This window comes from Osmerus eperlanus, chromosome 15, assembly GCF_963692335.1.
Source record: "Osmerus eperlanus chromosome 15, fOsmEpe2.1, whole genome shotgun sequence".
NCBI lineage: Eukaryota > Metazoa > Chordata > Actinopteri > Osmeriformes > Osmeridae > Osmerus > Osmerus eperlanus.
This window is the reverse complement of record NC_085032.1, coordinates 5127082-5141080: the sequence shown is the minus strand read 5'-3', so window position 1 is coordinate 5141080 and position 13999 is coordinate 5127082. Positions and strand designations below refer to the sequence as shown.

General features: G+C 47.2%; 1 protein-coding gene across 1 annotated transcript; it reads right to left on the bottom strand.

Moving 5' to 3' along the window:
- Positions 1-45: 45 nt before the first annotated feature.
- trpc1 (transient receptor potential cation channel, subfamily C, member 1) lies at positions 46-13065 on the bottom strand. The gene is made up of 14 exons (XM_062479533.1): positions 12979-13065; positions 12574-12761; positions 11460-11614; positions 11223-11324; positions 10779-10981; positions 9995-10126; positions 9311-9506; positions 8064-8400; positions 5701-5840; positions 5405-5554; positions 2355-2539; positions 1805-2006; positions 918-1112; positions 46-522 (listed from the first exon to the last, which is right to left on the bottom strand). Exons 1-14 carry the CDS (start codon positions 13038-13040, stop codon positions 295-297), a joined length of 2475 nt encoding a protein of 824 aa, XP_062335517.1. The 5' UTR covers positions 13041-13065; the 3' UTR covers positions 46-294.
- Positions 13066-13999: the final 934 nt, after the last annotated feature.

Here is a 13999-nt window from a genome sequence, read left to right as displayed (position 1 = left end):
CTAACCATTTCAGCTCAAATCAAAGCTGAAAATTTCAGCCACAAATCTTTATTCAAGTCTTTATTAAGTGTTTTTGTTGAAAATAATCCACTTATTTCTTTTAGAACCTTTTTTTTTTCTTTTAGAAAAAATTGGATATTACACGTGGCATCAGAAACTGGAGGCTTTGGTGGCCAATATATCTTTTTCCAGTTGAGTTCCAGGTCCAAATGTCCTCCCTGGGGCGTTTCTGAGCATGCTTGGGCTCCTGGATGGAGCAACAGGGGGTTGCGAGGTGGGGGAGGTCGGTCAGGCTTAGTTCCTGGGGTAAAACATGGCGTACTTGGAGGTGCGGAACCCCAGCAGATCCCTCATCTCGTTGCGGAACTTGGAGAGGTCCTGCCGCAGGTCGTTGAGGTTCTCCACTGTGGCCTGGTCCGTGCTCTGCATCTTCTGCCGTGTGGAGGTCAGGTAGCGGTGGACCAGGCAGCACATGATCTTCTGGTAGTTCACATCCCTCTTCTGCTTAAGGTTCCTCCACTCCTGATTGGAAGAGAGCAGGAGAGAGTCGGTAGTTTACACAAAATAACCCACAGCACTTCTTGGTTGGGGTACCTATGCAGTATTTATTGTACTTTTTTCTTAAACATAAAGATCTACTTACACCCTGCAGATAAATACTAAAATTGGACCATTAATTGGACCCGTCTCTGACATTGTGGCAAATTGTTGGGAGTTCAACCAAGGCAATGCAAAGACTTTACACCTTCGGTTGACTGGTTGGCTGGTGAAAAATATCATCCCATTCCCCGCAAGGGACCGACGCGATGTGAATTCTTACTCTTATCAATCCCAGGCAGGAGGCAACCCCGCAGAATGAATGTAGAAGAATGAGTCCCCCACCCACCCACACGCACACACACACACACCACACTCACCTTCAGGCTGTTCTGCCTTTTCACCTTGCCCGTGGAGGTATATGAGCAGATCCATTTGCTCATGCTGGTCACCAGGTAGCACACGGTTTTGGGGGAGGGCAGGATGTTGAAAGGTGGGGGGAGGGTGCATTTGTCGTCAAAGTAGCTGAGCCACAGTTTGGCTCGGGCGAATTTCCATTCCTTATCTTCGTGGTTCTGGAGAAATAGGGAGAAATTTATAGTCCAATAATTTATAGTCCAATAAACTATACATTTACAGACTATGTTCTACTTCCAAGGAGGTGTCAAGGAATTGCTCCCACGTGTTCACAAGTATGTGGAATGCTCTTCTCCAACATGGAGGCTGTTTGGATCACAGTTGCATGTGCAAAGTGATAATTACGTTTACATGCCTTCCTAAATGTTGTGGAATTTGCCAGTAAACAATACTGGAACATCTGTTTTCCATTCTAATGATACAAGTCTGGATTTGTTTTTTACAGAACCACTCAAAGCAAATGGCAACGTTTAATTATTTCGACACCAAAACAACCTGAAAATGACAATGTAGGACGTCACAGTGAAATCCCCAGTGACAAATCAAATAAGCTCAACTGTACAGCAAGCCTTCCAATATGTCTTGCTTCTTTATTTATCATCATTCAAGATTGATCTTTCAGCTCTTTGTAATGAAGCGTCTAAACATGTTGTCCACAGACGGTTGTGTAAATAAAGTCGGCCTTTTGGCGTGATGAATTCAACTGTTAGCATTAGCTATCCCTTACGAAATGGCATTGGACCAAAAGGGCGTTTCTGTTGCACCGTGGTCTTGAAGAAACACCACTCCGTTCCAGTGTATACAAGCTGCGATGAAGAACGACAATGAAATCCCACTCGACTTGACTTACGGCGATCTGCCTGAAGCTCTTGTGCAACATGGCCACCAGCAGCTTGGTGAGGACGATGACCACCACGATGTTGTAGGTGCCGATGATGAGGGCGCCCACGAACGAGCGCAGCTCCTCCGTGTAGTGGATGCGCGTGACGAACAGTGCCACGTGAGCCAGGGAGAAGATGTACCAGAACAGGGCATAGCAGGTCCCCATGAACCTGGCATGAAGGGGCAGTCAGGTCAAGGATAGAGAGAGGTACGAGGAGACAACGACGATCCGAGTTACACCAACAATCCATCTATCAAACGTTCAGTAGCGCAAATGGTTTGAATAAACAAGACGAAAGGCACAATTCAGAACAGAAGGGAAAACTCTCTCACTCGCATTCTCCAGTGTCAAGATAAAGCTCTTTAACAGGTTTTTTAGCAACATTTTGGCAAGCCATTTATTCAAGTAGTTCGACACTGTTCTAGAGTTCCTTTTGAGTACAATTTAATTGGGCTCCCCTTTCTCTCAACACCAAAGCTTGTTGGTGCCGACTGAGCCAGGCTCTCTCCGTACGTACGTGTGGAATGCGTCGTTGCTCTGTTGCACACAGAAGATGCCTTCGCAGTCCTTGGCCGGGTCCTTGGCCGGGTCCTTCTGGTCTTTTCCGTACAGCTGGGTCAGGCCGATGGTGAAGGAGATGAGCACCAGAAGGAACAGGCCTAGGAACTTGCCAAACTCCTGCAGCATCTGGCCCATCGAGATCTGGACGGGGGGGCGGGAGAGAACAGGTGTGCCTGGTTAGGGATAGGTGCACACACACACACACACACACGTAAACGCAACACAAACAAGAAAGGCAGATTACATCTTTCTAAGGTGAGGGAAGACATGTCAGATAAATGCAGCAGTCTATCTCCACATTCTCTACTCGCAATTGGCAAAATGGCAAGAAAAACTACTTAGTTTGGCAGGTCGACATCACCCTGGCTAGTGGAGCGAACACAGACAAACAAGTATGGAGCCAGAGAGAAAGTGAAGGGACAGAGAGACTATTCTGAACAGCAGGAGTGTGGTCACTATTTATAGCCCCTTAGTGCAGACTCGGATGGCTATTTACCCCAGGTCAGTAGATCTTCTGGTGGTATCTGAACCGGCACACACAAACACACACGTACTGTACACGCACGTGTGTGCACGCACGCACCTACAAAGCCACAGACACACACACATACACACAAACGTGGCCATTCACATAGACTGTCCAGTGTGGGGGATGCTGGAGGGGTTTGGAGGGAGGGGGGATCATATTTGACTCGTTCCCTAACCATGAGGCTGGAAGGGAGACCTCATGGTGTACCACTCTGTTTGCACTGAGAGCCAGCCAGCGTGTTCAAGGAGCGAGTGAGTCCATTAGCTCGAATAGTTCTCTTCATGTGAATCCCCCCCTCTGTGTTGGCCAACCGTAGGATTCCTGGTGCTACTCCTTCTTTGTAGGTGGCAGATTTATGGGCGACGGGTGTTGCCGGGTTGCCAGGTTTGACAGGTAGCCTGTTACTGTATAAACACCGCAGGAATGCCGCGGATCAGGATCTCTTAACCCTTACTGTGGGGGGGGGAACGGGGGCACTGATGCCTGCACGCACGCACACGTACACACACACACATCACTCCAGCATGCTATCCACTAAGGCCCATTAAGCCTGTTTCTGGGTGGTTGGACTGAGGTTGTGAGCGAGTCAGGGGCGGTGGTTACACTCCCCCGATTTGGCATGGGGTGCTTTTCCATCGGGCGTGGGGGGTGAGGGGGGTCAGGAGGGGGCTGATTCACTTCGGAAGGCTGGGATAGTCAGACTAGTATTCACTGTCCCAAACCGCATTGCACTCTGTGCTGGGAACACTGATTCAGACCCTGTGTGTGTTCGTGTGTGTGAGAGAGAGAGAGAGAGAGAGAGAGAGAGGGAGTGAGACGGAGCGAGAGAGATAGAGAAGGTGAGTCTGTGTGACGGACAGGAGGGGGAGGGTCGGGTTCAGAGGTTGTCCGTCATGTCAGTAAGTGTGTGGGTGAGTGTGTGTACACAGGCACCTCTTTCCTACGCTGAGAACTTTTCCATCCACCCACGCCAGACAGTGAGGTCACACATCCTAGTTCAGTCTGCACAGAGTGAGGCAGGGAGAGAGAGAGAGAGAGAGAGAGAGAGAGAGAGAGGGGAGAAAGAGAGAGAGGTAGGTGCCAGAGACAGGTAGGAGTGAGACAGCATAAGCGGGAGAGAGACAGCGCATGAGAAAGAGAGAGGGAAACGGGGAACGGCAATGGTGCGAGACCTACGACCAAACAACACACAGGGGAGCCCTGCTGTTTAATACACCTAACCGCAAACACGCCTCAAGAATAACAAGAGGAAACAGCCCTCGGAGCACAGTGACCTCACCACCTCCTACCTGCACACGCTGAAATTCTCTTATTAGTGACATAATACACACGGCGAGACAGAACACTGGAAGGTGCCAGAAGGTAGAATTTCGTTTTCCCCTCCAGGTGTTTAGCCCAAGGGAGCGGAGGACCTCAAGTGAAGGACACCGCTGTGGCACGGGGAAAGCACCCAACTGGAGAGGACACATTCAAAGCAGGAACTCAGCCTTGAGCTCAGGGAGGTGGGAGACGGGGGAAGGTTCAGAAATGCACCGGTTGCAAATGAGGAGAGAAAGAGGGAGGGAGAGGGAGAGAGTGAGGGAGGGAGAGAAAAAAGGAGAACGATAGGGAGAGAGAGAGAGAGAGAGAGAGAGAGAGAGAGAGAGAGAGAGAGAGAGAGAGAGAGAGAGAGAGAGAGAGAGAGAGAGAGAGAGAGAGAGAGAGAGAGAGAGAGAGAGAGAGAGAGTAAATTACAGGGAGGCTTTGATCTGGCTTTGCCACAAGTCTTGCTTCATCTTTTGGGATGTGTACCAATGTGGAACTGCTTCCATGTGTGAGATGATTCAGTGATGATGATGATGAGGGCACTCCATATGCTGCTTAAACCTCACCAAGGCTGACAGAATGTAAGGCTTGTTATGCAAATATACATCTGCTGCTAGAATATTTGTGGTGTTTGTGTGTGTGTGTGTGTGAGTGATGCACGTGTATACAATATGTGTCCTTTTGGATGCCTGTTTAACCCTTGTGCTGCCTTCGGGTCACAGGTTCACAACGAACCATTGTTGTGTTTACCCAATTTTACCCCAAACAAAAACAAATAAAGGGGGGGTCTGAGACAGCCCGACGGTTAAAAGAAAATGCTTCACTTTGTTTTCGTATGCGGTAAAGTTGTCGCAATACGACGGTGGGTCACAATGACTGATGGGTCAGAATGACCCGAAGATACCACAAGGGTTTAATTCCTGTAACTGTCAGTGTGTTTGAGTGTGTGTATGAGTGTGTGTTGGTGTGTGTGTGTGTGGGTGAGTGTGTGTGTGTTGGTGTGTGTGAGTGTGTGTTGGCGTGTATGAGTGTGTGTTGGTGTGTGTGTGCGTGTGTGGTGGTGTGTATGGGTGTGTGTGTGAGCGTGTGTTGGCGTGTGTGAGTGTGTGTTTTGTTATGTACGAGCGTGTGTTGGTGTGTGTGAGTGCGTGTTGGTGTGTATGAGTGTGCACCTGTAGGGGTCCCAGTATGGAGCTAGTGGTGTACATGAAGAACAGACGTAGGTAGCTGAGTATATTGGCGAAGGCGAACAGGCCCTCGGCAACCAGGATGGGATGGAAGGCATCCCAGTTCTTCCTCTCCGTGTCCTCCACGTTCTTGAACTGAAACACACACAAACACACGCACACACAGAGACAGACACGCACGCAGATTTCAGGCCCGCCGTCAACTCCAAAAGTCACAAACGGGCAGTTACGTTCAATTGAGCATTTCAATGAACGAGTGAACGTTGCCGTGATGGAGTTACCTTGCTGTGGGCCACTATCTTCAGGGCAAAGGTGGCCAGGTACAGGGAGTTCATGACGAAGCTCAGCTGGTTCCTCGACTCGTCCAGGAAGTCCTCCAGGCCCTCGTACCAGAGGCGCTTCACGTCCGACCACACCATCCCTGGGAAGGTGGAAAAGAATTGACCGTCACCTTCCAGTCCACAGGGACAAGGATTTCCCTCTACCCGGAATGCTGTCATTCCTGACATTTCCAAATGTCTGCAGTGAATATTTCTGCAGACGTGCGCCTTGGAAAAAATCTCTTTGGTATGAGACACTGGGAGATTTATAGATGGAATCCCCAGTCACTTGTCGAGGTGGGATTCATCTCCACCCCTGTGTGTGTGTGTATTTTTTGTCTGTATGTGTTGTAGACTTTTCGTGTGTTTTATTCTTTGTGTGTGTGTGTGTGTGTATCGTGAACCCTTACAAAAATATTGTTTCCACATCCATCTGATTTATACGACTAGTCAGAGAGAAGGAACACAACGCGCTTCCTGAACAGATGTGTAAAATAATGATTGTGTCTAGATCCAATTACCCTGAAGGACACACAACAGCATTTTAAACAGTGCCCACACCAACGGAAGCCCAGCGGTAATGTTAGACAGTGCTGTGAATAATATTCCACCACGAAGACCAAAACATGGGTATTTCAGCCCAAAGGATCAGCAATGCAGGCACAAACCTACCTAACGCTAGACCATCTAAAAGGAATGGTCCCAGCGTTAGCAGTCCTTGATGTTCTTTCTTTTTGTGCTTCTGTTGTTTGTAATACTACTGAATTCGAGATGTGAGATTAGACCCTTGGGTAAGCACCAGATACCTGGAGCCAGAGCCTGGGTGTGTCTTTGTAAGTCGCTTTGGATAAATTAATCTGCTAAATGAATTAAATAAATAGGAATGTTAAAAAATGTACAAAACTTGTACTTGGACGGTAAAGCAAATTCATTTCAATGTATATAGCACTTCAGAGTGAAAGACATGAGTCAAACTCCACCCTCAACACACACACAAACACACACAAACACACACACACACACACACACAGATGCGGCATCTGATTTCCACATTAGCATGAGGCATCTCGCTCCAGGGAATAGCTGGAGAGGAAGAGAGGGAGACAGAACAATGGAGGAATACAAGATAAAACAATACTGCTCCCAGAAAACTGCCTGTTCTCCTTAGGCTCACAGTGAATCTGGTTATTTTAACTGGCCTACATATACTGTCATTCAAATACAATCAGTCCTCCTGCTTGTCTTGAGAAAAGAGGAAAAACAAGATCATGAGAAAAGTGTTGCTTGTTTGCCTAGTTTCTATATTTTTTATATATTTTTTATATTCAGCAGGGGCTACAGAATATCAAATCTGTTACATTTGTTTTTGAACTCATTAAGGAGTATCGTACACTACTGAGATTAAACCAATTTGTGTGTGTGAATGTGTGTGTGTGTATGTGTGTGTGTGTTTGTGGGGAGGGAAGGAGGGTGGTTCGATCTGCTTCTATGCGGCTTGATGTCGTGGACTTTCTTGAACAGGAAAAAAAAGAGATTCATCTTGAAATATTCAAATTATTTTATGTACGTCAACTCACATCAGCTGCATCTCTGGCACCCACCTCGGGGTAACAACACAGAACATATTCTTTCTCTTCGATGCAGAACAGACTCAGAGAAAGAGAGATGTGGGGGGGATAATTTGAGGAGAAGAACAAATTCAGTAGGAGGAGAATGCCTGGTCCACAATTATCAACAACAAGTCCCATTATGGCAATTGAGCAATCAAGATAATGGTTTCTTGGCAGCAGAGGCAAACAAGAGGAGACCCCCCCCCACCTTCCTCCATCCGTCCGCCTTTCTCCTCATTCCCCTCCCCCCTCCCTCCCTTCATTGGTCGACCATAACGCCTCCATACATGAAAGTCATGATGGCACCAGAGCCCATGATGGCACGTTGGTATGGGTGTGTGTATATGCGTGGGTGCGTGCGTGTGTGTGTGTGCGGGGGAGGGAAGGAAGCATAGGAGGAGTCTGTAGCTCTTCCACCCAGATTAACCGGAGCGCAGGGCCAGATGTAATTTAGCCGAGCTGGTACTAGCGAGTCAAAAGACAGTATCTGATATTTCCTGGTACTCAGACTACAGTCGTGGAGACTGACATGCTGACACACCTAAGCTGGTCTGTCCTACTTGAGGCTGCACTGAGTTTTCATCAAGTCCCATTTTTCTTACCTACTCTGACCCTCAATCGATAATGACACCATTCTGTGTGTGTGCCTGAACGCGTGTGTGTCCATGCGTTTGCATGTCCGTGTGCGTGCGTGTGTGTGTGTCCCTTCCTCACCCACGATCCAGAGGATGAGCAGGAGATCGATCATCTCCAGCGCCGGGCCCATCGTGTTCTTCTTGCCCTCGTTGTAGACCAGCGAGTACAGGTTGAGCAGGAGCAGGAAGGTGAAGTAGGACGCGCTGTGGATGATGAACTTGACGAACGGCGTGTGGATGATCTGGCCGACGCGCGAGCGCGGCACCAGCAGGTAGCACACGGCCAGCAGCGGCCACAAGATGGCCACGCTGAGCACCGTGGCCATTTTCAGGCACGTGTGCTTGCGCCGGTAGCTCGCCGTCTCGCCGAACCAGACCGTGTTGAGGAACTGCTGGCAGTTGGACTGGGCGACGAACTGGGGGGGGGGGGGGGGGGACGGTACCGCCAGGGAACAGCAGGGGGAGCCGCAGGAGGGAGGAGTGAATGAAACACGAGAGAAGGAGATATTAAAAGCAAATGTAAGTAGGAGCCCGTGTGTTTATTAGTCCAGTCAAACTGGCTATAATGTAGCACTTTCCTGTGCAGACATTAAATTCAACATTTCCCACACTAAGGAACATGCCATAGACCCACTGAATGGGCCTAAAGGGAGATCTCTTGCTCCACCTGTTTAGTTTGGTAGAATGTCAACGTTCCGGTAAGCTAAGCACTGCCAACTTACATTAGTTCCCAAGCACTTTATGTCAGTACATCCCATCACAAACATAAACCAGAGACTAAATGCTATCCTCTGGGGCCCACAATTTGATATAAAGAGTTAGTGGTTAGCTTAACATTGTGAAGTACCGTCCTGAAGGTGGCTTAGCGTTGGCAAGCAACCCACATGTACAAACTAAACTTGGCGCTCTGAGCATTCTCAGCAGTCATAAATAACCTAGTTTAAAATGTTCAACCAGCTTTTCTATGCTTCTGTGCTAGTCTTGTTTTTTTTGCCAGAAAATTATAAAGACACAGAAACAGAAACAGTTCTGCTTCTCATCTTGGTGAATGATTGTGAATATAGTACCAGATATTACAACAAATCGTTTTTTTACTTTGCAACATTACATTTTAAATATGCCAGATGAGGACATAAATTCAGAGCGTGGTTGTGAAAATAGGAAATTGCTCAAATACTGTACAATGCCACAATCAAAACACAAGATAAAATCAACTGCTTTTACATGTCAGTTAGTAACTGCCTTGTTCACTTTAACCGACAACCATTTTTGCATCTCTTTCGCTATCTCTCTATTTCACTCTCTCATTCTTTCAGTCTCTCTCACCTCTTTCTGGTTGTACTTGATGGCCAGTTTCAGCCGGCTGAGGTTCATGCGTTCCTCCATCAGACCTCTCTTGTCCACCAGGTCCTCGCTGGACGTGTGGTTGAGGATGACCTCCAGCTCTCGTGAGTTCCGAGCCTGAGCCAAAAGATCCTTGGCGAACATCTTACACTGCTTGGCCAGCTCCTCGTAGTCGTTCCTGTACCACAGGAAGAGGGAGCTCGTAGGTCAAGTACAGCTTGCTAGGACTTTTTTCTTTATTCACGTGCAGGAGTTTTTCAACTACCTGGAACCAATAATGCCAGGTAGATTTTTATGGGTTCTCAGTGGACTTGTTCTCAGTGGTTTCTTTATGAGAGCTGTTGGTGTGGTTTTGAGTTGTCTGTATCTGACAGTTTGAGGAATTACAATGTACTAGTGTTGTGAACACGATCTTTTAACTACTGTCAGGGGTATTTCCAAGTCTGCTTGTTTTATTGCTTGCTGGTTTGACATCAAACCTGAACAGTTTATTGTTCTACTACGTTGTTAATCACCATTATACCTTTTTATCTTCCCACTGTGTACACACACGCAAACACACACACACACACACACATACACACACCCTAACCCTCTGTTGTACAAAGTGCTAGCATTAGCCTAGAATTCTAGCATACGTCTACCAAGTTGTCCAGGTGTCTGTACCTGAACTCTACCTCCACCAGGCTGAGCTCTCGGAGGTCTGCGCTCAGCTCAAAGGCCCTGAGGATGGGGTCCTCCTCGGTCAGCATGATCAGAGAGGGGCTGGCCAGGCACCGGTAGATGTCCAGTCGAAACCTGTAGCACACACAGGGTCAAGGTAAGCATGGGCGCAGACATACACACGCGGGCAGGCACGCAACACACGCACACACAGGTATGGGGAGAGAGGGAACGGAATGGTCAAACGAGAGAGGAGAACGATTCAGTGTCACAAAACGATGTGAAACGGATCAAACCCTTAAACCCACTTCACTTCTTCTAGGGCTATTAAAAGCTACTTGGCCTTGATACTCAATGCTGCATGCTGATTCACTGGGCTTCTGTGTGGGAGGACGGCAATAGATATAGGACAGAAACACCAAGCATCCAGGGCAAGAGTACAGCAAGATACGGTCGCTACAGGCTATTTTGGACAATAGAAAGAGAGAGAGCGAGAAAAGGAGACAAAGAGAAGAAGAGGAGAGAAAAGAAAAGTAGAGACAAAGAGATGGAGGGGCCTCTAACTGTTTTTCTCTCATATCTGTGAGATACCTTCAGTTCCTGCCATCAGTTATGGGCAGGAAGCACAATAACATCAAACAGACAGCCAATCCCTCGACAAATCAATGTGTTCCAACAACTCTGAGGAATGCTAACGCGCTTGACACCGCCCCCAGCTATCGATAGCTATTTTCTCCGCTCGGAGCGGACGCCTCCACAGGCAGCTAAGCGAAGGTGCGGGCTGTACCGGGAATGTCTCAGGCTGTCCTTCTTGTTCTTGGCGTTGCAGAGAGTGCATTCGCAGCCCACGGCGTGCGGCCGTGGCAGGGAGATGTCCTGCTTCAGCAGCATGGTCAGGATCTCGTAGTTGTTCCGGTGGGCCGCCAGGATGACGGGCGCCACGTCCATGGTGGTGGAGTACTCTGGGTTCTGGATGCGCTGCATGAGTTTCTAATGGAAGGGGGTGGGGATGGTGGAAAGGGAGGAGGAGGAAGAGGGGGGAAAAGAGGGAAGAAATTGGGGAGAGATTCCAGAAAAATAGGGTATAAAGGGGATTGACTATGCAGTAGAACAGTAAACCGTTCATATTTGATGTTGATGAATCATCGACTTGTCGTACAGTCGCTTTCCACCAGCGCCATGTCCCGACGTCGACTGAGGTCATTTGATGGAGGTACGAGAGGAGACTTACTGCGATGGAGGGCTTTGAGGATCTCCGGGGACGATGGTTCAGAAGGATGTCCACCGCCCCTACCACCTCCGAGTCTATGGCCACCAACAGAGCATCTGTGGCCTGGGCAGGAGACACAGATACAAGTCTACTGATCAGGTCATATCAGGTGAGGTCATCCATTGAAGCATCAACACACACTGTGGTCTGAAGTTTCGGAGCCTGCGGCTGGTTTACGTAGCAGGCTGAGGGGCTTACTTGGCAGCCATGCTCCAGGAGCAGCTGTAGGATGTCCAGGTTCTCATTCTCTATGGAGATGGTGACCGCGTCCCGTCCCAGCACGTCCACGCAGTTCAGGTTGATCTCTCCGTGACGTTTCTCTTCCAGAAGCTTCTTCACCATGTAGTAGTCACCTTAGGAGTCGGACAGGAAGCTCAGTTAAGGGAAGGCACACCAACTCTCTCTCACACACACACACACACACACACGAAGATACACGCACAGAAAGTACAGTACAGGAAAGTCTGCTAAATGACTAAATGTAAAACGCACGCGTACACAGAAATGTAGCGTGGGCGCACACGTGCACACACGTGCACACACTCAGTGGCACAGTCATCCTCACGCAAGCAGGCCTCACTCCAGCACTCTCTACATTCCAGTCTTCTTTAACAATAACATCTCCCTCAAAGGGCACAGTGCTCCGCAACTGTTGGCTTTATATGGACCGTATGGCAATTACAGTTACATGTATATGCGTGGCTGGACAATCTGGTCTGTTCACAATGGAATACCCGTGTTAGAGTGCCCATGTATGATTTGCCTGGGAAAAAAAACACTTGTTTTTAATGTCCTTGATGGACACAAAAATCTGTGTCCTTACTGGATTTTAAATATGTGTAAATATTGTGAATATTTTAACATATTTACACAACAGCATAGTGCTACATTAAATTCAATTTCCATCCTTTGGGCAAATGTTCAATTTGCATGAAGATATACTTACATGAGACATCTAACTGAAAAAAAGGTAAGATGTGAATTTGCTCTTTTGAGTTTCCCTTCTGCACTGAGATTAATAGTCAGTAAATTCCCTTGTTTATGGTACAAGGCTATATCCCATTTTGTTCGTAATAATTTTAGGTGACATTTTAGTTTTAACTCCTAAACCCTAACCTTGCTAGGTCAGAAGACGCCTCGGAAGATAAATAACACTGCACTAATTTAGGGTTCTTTCACGTAATGTTCTTTTGGAAATAACCCAATCCACTTTCGATAGCCTATAGCCTAATTAATACACTGCTGATACAGTAAGTTGACAACAAAGCACGATATTGAATACACTCCATCAAAATCTATATGACTTTCTCACCTTTCTCACACGCCAGAAGGAAGAGCTTCTCGTCCAGAGTTGTCTCCTCCTTTACTTCTCTAACGTCTTTCAAGGCCAGAAATTTATCTGGAGAGGACGCGTCCGTGCCCTGATATAGAGCTGCCATTACGACGGAGAACGAGTACGGCAAAACACTGATGTGCATCCCACTTGACACAAGCGACCACCTAAACAAGAAACCGTGTCAAAAACGGTGACATGGAGAGTAGCTCTGGATAGTTTTGCGAAGCCCAGTTGGAGTCGACGTCTTGCTGTACCGAAACCAATGGCATGCAGAATCTTGAGATGCCGCCAGCTATGTTCGTGGAATTGACGGTGGCTGGAAAACAAAAATCGTTTTCCTCTGTATTGATAATGGCTATGATTCTACAATATTTATCTTACCTATCTATAATTAACGTGTCTGTAGAATACAAAATCTCCACAGGCTTGTTTACTTGCACCATTTTCTAGCATCACAGGCTACTGGCAGTTCCCTGGTCCTGATGTTGCTGCACTGTGCGCATGTGCACTCTCCACCTGCTTGCTCATCTCGCAGGCGCAGCATCCTAGCAAGTCCACGATTACATAAGGGGGGATTTGTTTCGTAGGCCTACCTTCCGTTTAATAACATGTAGTATCAGGATATGATCATGTAAACCTATAAATGCATTGTAATTTATTATTTGGATACATTTCTCTAATCGAAATCAATATTGCCTGGATTACATTGAGGAGAGAGAGGAAGAAAGAGGGGGGGGGGGGAGTAAAGGAGAAAATAGGCTAAACCATGACAAATCCGAAACTATAGTAGTAAAATAATCTTATTTCCAGTACTGGCTCAACTGAAGACACACGGGCAAAAATAACCGTTGAGTTACTTGAAATGGCACATATGCTCTTGCTGGGACTCGACAATAAATTATCCAGTAGATGGCAGCAGCTACATAGCAATAATTGTCATCAACGTCTGCTTGCCTGTATACCTATCTGCTGGTAGTTAGCAAAATCTGATTGAATTATTGAAACATCTTTTAGGAAAACAATTTGGTATGCATTAAGTCGACACATTATCCCACCCTATTAATTTCCACACCAAAACTACAAAATAATTTAATGGGTATAGGCTAATTACATTTCAATCATGACACAATTTCACACAACGTCAGAATGTTGAGCTGGCTATTATTTGTTAATGCCACATCTGACCAATGGATTTAAGTCTGTTGAGCATACGGTTGTGCGTATCAAACATATGGGTTTATCCCTGCACGGGCCTATCAATTCCGCAGGAACAGCTGTCAAACGTGAGATTAGCTGTGATGATTATTTGCCTGGTGAGCAGAGAAAATAATTAACAAATGTGCAATCTCATACTGGAAATAGAAATACTCCAGAGAGCTGGGGAATCGTTTTACCTCTAATG